This window comes from Carassius gibelio, chromosome B21, assembly GCF_023724105.1.
Source record: "Carassius gibelio isolate Cgi1373 ecotype wild population from Czech Republic chromosome B21, carGib1.2-hapl.c, whole genome shotgun sequence".
NCBI lineage: Eukaryota > Metazoa > Chordata > Actinopteri > Cypriniformes > Cyprinidae > Carassius > Carassius gibelio.
This window is the reverse complement of record NC_068416.1, coordinates 15,722,578-15,730,985: the sequence shown is the minus strand read 5'-3', so window position 1 is coordinate 15,730,985 and position 8,408 is coordinate 15,722,578. Positions and strand designations below refer to the sequence as shown.

General features: G+C 37.0%; 1 protein-coding gene across 1 annotated transcript in view; it reads left to right on the top strand.

Moving 5' to 3' along the window:
* The first annotated feature begins 471 nt into the window (after positions 1–471).
* The window catches only part of LOC127985800 (junctional adhesion molecule 3B), a 31,382-nt gene continuing 23,445 nt past the window's right edge, over positions 472–8,408 (top strand). The window contains exon 1 of the mRNA XM_052587964.1: positions 472–595. Within this exon, the coding sequence (XP_052443924.1) occupies positions 547–595 (49 nt within the window). The 5' untranslated portion in view covers positions 472–546. The remainder of the gene's footprint in view (positions 596–8,408) is intronic.

The window sequence follows — 8,408 nt, the reverse complement described above, 5'->3', positions numbered from 1 at the left end:
CCTACATTATAATTGTTATGTTTACGATTTGAAGTAGGCTACACTGAAAGTGCACATTCAAGCACACTTCTTTTTTTTTTTTTTTCGTGGATAGCATTTGAATATAATCTTTTTGACCCTCTTGAACATTTGTGAAATATAATAAAACAATGAGAAATTAGACAGGAAATATGAAAAGTAATTTCAAATAGCGTGATACAATATGTAAAAGTTTGTAGAACCGCTCATAATCCGTCCACTCTTAGATCTGTCACATGTGAAATTCTGAGCGGTAGCCAACTGATCATAACTAATTTGTAATAACTAGCCATAAAAACATGTTGTTCCAGTAGGCTTTAGGAACTGTGGCCAATTCCTAAAAAATCCTGAATATTCATGACGATGATGCTGTTTGTAGTCATGGAAACTCAACACAATAGATCGGCTTGCCTCTCTCTCTCTCTCTCTCTCTCTCTCTCTTTCTCTCTCTCTCTCTCTCTCCATCCTCTCCTAAAGCCCTTTACTTTGCGCATGTACGGCTAAACTGAACATTTCATCGACTCCAAGATGGCGTTAACACCGCTGGCTTGCGTTCTGCTTCTCCTTTCCATGCAATGTGAGTACGCATCCCCACACGTTTATACTTTCTTTGTAGAAGAGGCAAAAGTGATACAAATAGCGGCGAATCATTCATCGAAGTTCTTGAAATCTGTTTCAGTGAACGTCCTGTTTCACAGTTTTCTCAACTAAACTATTGAGCTAACCCGTTAGCTCTTTTATATGAGATGTTAGATGTGGCTGTTGAATCCAAAGTGGGATAAAAGTAACATTATCGTGTGGATATGCCGTGTCTCGCGGCATGAGCTTGAGGATTTAGTTTTCTCTCGCGGGAATTGTTTCTCATCGCCGGCTGAAGCACGCATCCCGCACTCAGTGTTTGTCCAACTAACCGTAAATAAACACGCACGCCTCTATAATTCCCTTATTCTACAGGTTCCATTGGTTGATTACGGGAACTCAGCCTTTATAATCCTATAAAGCTGACAGAAAAGTTGTTTTCGTGCTGTTATGATTCACTGGACCATTCGGCTGAGTTATTTTTTTTCACGCTTTAAAAGTTTTTGAAATGACATAAACAAACGAGGACTGGGTAGTATTTTGATGTTGTTGTTTTCTCCTTTTTGCTTTTTCAAAATGGTCACGTTTTCGTTAGTTTTGGGGTTTCTTTTAACTGTTAGAAACTGAGTGTTATTTCGAGATAACGGTTTTCTGCCTTCAGCCTGCACAATACATCGGTCATAAGTTTAAGGCTCGGGCAGATAATTAAAAAGATGGCATATTTTTGTCCTAGGCTAATTTAATCAGAGGCTTCAGACTCAGTCTAGACCAATAGCTTAATTAAATTCAGTCAGAAGATGAGGTTTCTTTTCTTTCTTGTGGACTAAAAATAATCCGATGTTGTTGCCTAAATCATTAATATTGACATTTTTTTAATTCGATTTTGAAGCCAGTGTAAACTCTTCCAGTTATTCAGGTCATGTGTGTTTTATTTTCTGTTCATCTCACTTTTGTTTGATTAAAATGACCTTTTTAGGTAGTTGTGGTTGTAGGGAGTCACGTAGGCTCTTGTGGAAACTGCACATCTCCTGTGATTATTCGTGTGCAGAATGGCTTAATTATAGACTTAGCTGGGAATACTACTGCTGGTAAGTCTGTGTTGTGTACCATCATTCCTATTCTCAATTTCTTTTTGTCCCTTTGTTTATTTAATTCCTTTATGTTTTTGAGAAGTTAAAAATTTAGTTTTACAATTAGATTTTGCCAATTCAGTAGTTATTTAAATATATACATATTTTAAAATGTAACACTTTACATAGTGGCCATGTTACATTTTTTAAAACATGTTTTGTTTTGAGTATTTATTTATTTAAATAGGCCTATATTGCAACTAACGTGAAGTGTAATTTTAAGCAATTTTAAGCATAACTCTACAAGTTCCATAGAATTTTTCAGTCAGTCTAGTTTAATTTGGATTAAAAGTACATTTACAATGTAAATCACCTCATCAACAGAACAATCGAAAGTCTATGCCAAAAGCAGTTTCTCTGTGCTTTGTTATACCTTATATGTTTAAAAGCCTGTGTCTAGTCTCTGGAGTGTATTTGTACAGTGGAAACTCTCCAGTGTCTTTTGCCAGCACTTTTGGTGCCAAGACATGCTTTACTGGATAGGATAAAATAGATTCAGGAATAGTACAAAGGTTGAGATCACACCCCATATTTTAGATGAATGCTTGGACGGGTGGTAGACTTCCATTTTAGTCCACAGCGAACGCTCCAGACTTTGCAGAAACGTGGTGTCATGAGACATAAAACATTCACCATTGTGTCGCCTCTGAAAATGCTGATAATTGACTGTTCTTGAGGTTAGTACTTCAGAGGTGATTAAATCCAGCTTAAATAGTGAAAAACAGTGAAAGTGATAGCTTGTCCCTAGAAGGCTGAGTGTGCTTTCTCTTCCACCCGCTGCTTCCCAGCAAATGGCTTTCTGGGGGTTCATGAAAATCATGCTGGACCTTCTGGGCATGTCCATCAGTTACAAGCTGACATTTTTGATGTGTTCAGTAAGCGACAGAGAGAAATCTGCATGGAAAAGATAGCTGTTCTCTATGTTCTTCACCCAGGGCTGTTGCTGACAAAGACACATTGCCCTTCCGCACATGCTTAGGTTTGTTTTAGCTGGAAGGTACCGCATGAGAAAAGTATGATGTAAACAGCATCTTGTGTTCCTAAAGGCAGTTTATCGTGACAGTATAGTGATGGGAAAAATTCCAGACGGGAGTACCAGTGTAATCCACATGGGTACCAAGACAGGCAGGCGGTCGAGATGAAACATGCTGAATCTTGGAGCAATGGGAGAACGGCACATGTCCGGTCAGCCAGCCGGAGTAACCCGGAGTAACGTGCAGAAACAGCTGAGCGGCTGTGGGTGCGAGTGAATGGAGGACCCCCCTGACACGGAGCTGAAATATGTCCCACTCAGCCCACCACAGATACTCAGCATTGAGAACAAACGTGGAATGCTCACCCACAAACAGAAGCTGTGAGAATTCATTCACTTCACATGCGAAAAAACAGACACGCAGAGGTGAAGATGATGTAAAGGAGTCGGTTGAGTACGAAACATTTAGCATTTTCAGTATTAAAAAACTTAAAGGTGATCTGAGGGGTTCTTATGAAATGGAAATATTCATTGTTTTGCTAATGCTACTTTTTATTTATTTGTATCTTTTGGAAAGCAGTGACAGATGTGGAAGGGAAAGCCTAGAACTAACAGATTCGCAAGTCAGGAATGGCAAGCATGTGCATTCCCTAAATGTCAGTAAGACGTCCATGTGTAAGATGGGCATTGATCAAAATAGTTCCCGACTGCTGTGCTGGGTATACTGGAGCCCGTGCAAAGGAGCAGGATTAGCACAGACCAGCTTTTATTTTTATTTTGTGTCATTCCTGACTGTCTTTTTTCTTGAAGCACAAAAGTGGATATTTTAAAAGGCTGTTTTAACATAAAGTGAGAGACAAAGGGGTCAAAACCAGCGCTGGAGTCCACTTTCATTGCTTAAAAAAATAACTTGGGGGACCTACTTAATTAAATGCATGATTGTGATTTAATTAAACCTTTTAATTTGCAAGTATAATTACATCAACATAATATTGTGTGTAATGTTAAGTCAGATTTCTGTCAGTTTATTTTCTTCAAAAAATCAAGTTATAGTAACTTAATGAAATGGTCTCGTTAACTTTGGAAATTGGACAGTGGATTTCTAGTTCCCTACATGCTTTGCATAGGACTGGATAGTGTTGTTTTTATATGATTTATTAGTGAAGGTAAAGACCTGTACATGTTTAATGCTGTTATGTTTTACATTTAAAAGAGTTCATTACATTTTGCATGTGTTATTAGCTGTTGATTTTAACTGAAATATTCAAGAATAATTGGTTCCAGGACCAACTTAAATATTTGGAACATAAAAAAAAAGTGTTTATGCTACAAATGATTGATTTCTGCTAAATCAGTTTAGGTTGTTGGTTGAACATAACTTCATTAGAAGTTGTTAACTAAAAAAAAGAGTGTTGAGAGTTGAGCCAACATTATTTTTTTCCACAGAAGGAAAAAATAAAGGGTTTAATTTGTTCTTTTTGGGTAGTTTTTAAATTATCCCATTAAATATTATACATTTTTTTATTATTATTATTATATTAGATTTTTGACTGTCTCAGTATTCCTAAAACATTGGATGTAATTATCAGTTCTTTCATTCCAAGTTTGGTTAATAATTTCCTATCCTTCCTTCCGAAGGAAAAGGTTGTGCTATTGTTTTTCTCAGCTTTGTCTTTCCCAGTAGGTGAATAGCTCCAGAGGGAATCAGTTGGATACCGTCAGCTTCATGCAATCATTTCTTATTAGCCAATTTCAGAGACTGAGGTAATGAGAGTCTCTCTCCCTTTCAGTTTTCATTTTCAAATAGACTTGTTTTGTGTATGGAACGATTTCAAATTGAACCTTGATTTATAATGTATTCACAAAGGTAATTATTATTGCTAAATATAGAAATATGCAACAGATCATCTGACAGCCGCTGGAATCAAATGCTGGGCTCTCTATGGAAACAAGCCATGTGCCCTCTTTATAAGCTCACAAATGCATACGGCAGTAATAGTTTGAATAGGACTGACATGATAAATGAAATTCTAACTGTAATATGTTGGTTTTATATCAATCACAAACAGATTAAGGATGTGTTTTTGCATTGCACTGTGCAGCTTTTCAATTATTTCTGTAGGTAAACATGCTTTTGTGCTTGTGTCTGATGTCTTTTGCAATGTCTGGTGCATAACATGCCATTCTAAAAATGCACTGCTCGGATTAAAAGAAGTTCAACTATCAAAAACACTTTTCTTCATTCCGCTGCTTTATGTCGCCTGCATCTAATGATGTGCAAGGACAGAAAACAGACATAAGATCTTTGTCTTGGTTAAACGGAGTGGCATCTTCTTTGAGTTCCTCTCAGCTGAAACATCTGCCATTAGCACACCTTTGTATTTGATGGTCGCTATCTCAAGTACAAATGTTGACAGATAGGACAGACTGGCTCCCATGATTCACCTTGGTGACGATGATTTGAAACCCTCACAGCAGATATCAAGTTCTAAAGCGACTGCTATGAAGAGCAGATGACTTCGGCGTGGTGATAAAAAAAGACCCGCAAATGCATTTGTTGACTGTCCCAGCAGAGGTTTTGAGGGAATAGATGATGAGCGTGACCAAATACATATCTAAATACTGAGAAGTTCACACAAGTAGAAGCTCATTTTTAGAGGTTAGTGACTGTGGGAGATGATGTGTAGCTGTACAAGAAACTCCGATACATGATACCAAACTCTATCAACAAACAGCTCAACCACTTGGATTTATTATCTCTCCATCGAATTACGCTTTGTCATTTTTACGACTCGAGTCAGACCCGCATACGGTCAATCATAAGAACAATTTATCACCTGCTCGACGGCCCACTTTTTCATTTGCTTCGCACAGCTGTTCATCAGAAAGGAGAAAATGTATTACCCTAGCCTATTTCAAATACATTTTTAATGATTTCCATTTGTAGTGCCTTTAAGCCTATATATTTTAAAGAGCAATAGCTGCAAAATGCCTCTCTTAAAATAGTGCCTCCACTGTATGAAAGAATGATTAGCAGTTGATAAGTTAAGGCAACATGAACGGAGCAACCTTAATAAGAAACTTATTTGCAGTGTTACTCCTCTCTGGGTTAAAATCCACCATTAGCACCAGATTTGTTGTGTGCGTTTAGCCGACTGGTCAGATTGCACTGACAGATTGCGCTCAGACCATCTGTCGGGCCGGTGTTAAGGCCACCTCATAACGCTTCTCGCACTTACTTGCTAAGTTAACAGGGATGAGTTTGAAAATAAAACCAGATATCCCATAAAGCTGAGCTTGAACTTTTTTATGACAGGCACAGGCGAATTAGATCTATTTCAAGATGCCATCTGATTCACAAAATGCTATTAATCTGAGCGTCTGTGTTTAAAGATGAAGATAAAAATCTTTATTCAAGTCACTGTAGCTTCCCCATAGATTTTATGCAAAGCAAAATAGCAAGTTACTCTTAAATGCAAGCTTAATGGTAGTGAGCGACCGATATAGATTTTATTTTTATTACCGATACCAATTATTTGCATGTTTATGTGCCCGAGAACCAATATGCAGATGATCTGTTTTTACAGATGTAACTGTATTTATTAATTGTTATATAGTAAATAATTTCAGTCATCTTTTTTTTAAGTGTTGTTAAATTTTAATCTTTATATTACAACAATAAAACATTTTATTTATAAAAAAGCATCAACAGCTACAGCACTAATATTAACAAAGTAAAATAAATGTAGAATGTCTAATGTTTTCAAATGGAGAAAATAAATAGAGGACAGGAGTCCTATCAACTTCATTTTAAACTACTGTTTCAGTAGGTTTATAAGCCGTTTAATAGCTACAGGGTCAAGAATAATTCACTGGATAATGTTAATTCACTGAATAATATTCTCTGGACTATTGGAATATAACAAACAAAACATCGTATTTTATTGCATTTCTCATCTGGAATTTTATATCAAAATTATTAATAATGTTTTTGTCCTCCTAGATTATGAAATGCCTGAAGACAGTGCGGTTTATCTATGCAGTTACACAGACCTATACTCAAACTGTGATTGCTCTGGACGATAATAAATCTTTTCCATAGAGTTGTATTTATTTAGATGTTTATTAGCAAAATAATGGTTATAGTAAATGTTTAGGGTCTTTTAAACAAGTGAATCTTGTTACATGCGGTGTCCATGCTGGAGCATTTCCTGAATATCAACCACTGTTGCCATCTCAGCAAGTTTGTTGCTAGATTTAGCAACTTTTCACACTACCCTAGCAATTTATTTTTTCGAAAAGCACCACAAGTTTCTGGTAACTTTTAAAGGGGGTATGAAATGCTATTTTATGCATACTGAGTTTTTTACACTGTTAATTGTTGGGATTCCCATGCTAAACATGGACCAAGTTTCAAAAATTAAGTTGTACGTTTGAAGGAGTATTTTTGTTCCAAAAATACTCCTTCCGGTTTGTCACAAGTTTCGGAAAGTTTTTTTCGAGTATGGGTCTGTGTGACATTAGATGGAGCGGAATTTTTCTTATATGGGTCCTGAGGGCACGTCTGCTGGAAGAGCGCGCACTCCCGTAGAGCAGAGCAGAGACGAGACATTCACTGACCAGAGCGAGCGGCTCGTGTTTTTCCGGAAAAAAACGGCACAGACTATTTTTCTCTTATAAATATAATAAAACTAAAGACTTTTTGGAGATATGAAGGATGCAGTACTACTCTATATGTACTCAAGATTAACTGGAGATTGAGTGAAAATGAGCATTTCACCCCCCCTTTAAGGAACTTTCCCTGGAAATTAGCTGGCAACACTGTCAACCACATCAACCTGGTGATTGAACAGAAATATGATAGCGGCTTCACAAGTCTAATGATGGAGCAAATTTACAACAGAGAGAGAATTAAATTCAGCGCTTTTTTCCTCAACATGCGCTCATTCATGGCTGTTTTATTAAACTCATGCAAAGTTATGTCTTTATTGGGAGAGGATCTTGACGCATTATCTGCATGACTCCGACTTCATGAGACTAACGATGAGCACAGACAACAGAGAGAGAATTAAATTCAGCACTTTTATTTCCAACATGCACTCATTCATGGCTGCATATTAATTCAGGCAAAGTTATGTCTTTATTGGGACAGGACTTGATGGATTATTTAACATGATTCCGTGAGTTGGTTTCTATTTCTTAGAGCCAATCTGCATGAACTACATCAGGCATTTATGTAATGCATCTAATTTGTGCATAACTGGCTGTTATGTTAAATTAAGTTTACTAACTACAGGAAGTCAATGCCTGAACGTGTTGCAATGCCGATCCTGCACGCAATTCTCAAAACACCCAAAAGATGACAACATTAATAGGTGAACCCAATATTTCAAAATTTATATCCGATTATGGTAAAATGCTTCAATACCTTGGAAAATATCAGTAAATCGATATATCGGTCCATCTCTACTTATTGGTTTGCCTATATTTTGAAAAGGATGTTTGATTCCTCCAGTGGCCTCAAAACTGAAATGAACTTTGTAATAGTATGTGCTGAGTACAGCTGTTGTGGGTTTGAGAGTGTGTACAAGTAAGTGCCTGGGATATTTGTCATTATGCCAGACATTGGTCAAGATCTTCCCATCCCGTGGCTCAGAGGCATGTATAAAAAGCTATGTATGTACGGTATATTTAATAGGCAGAATAGG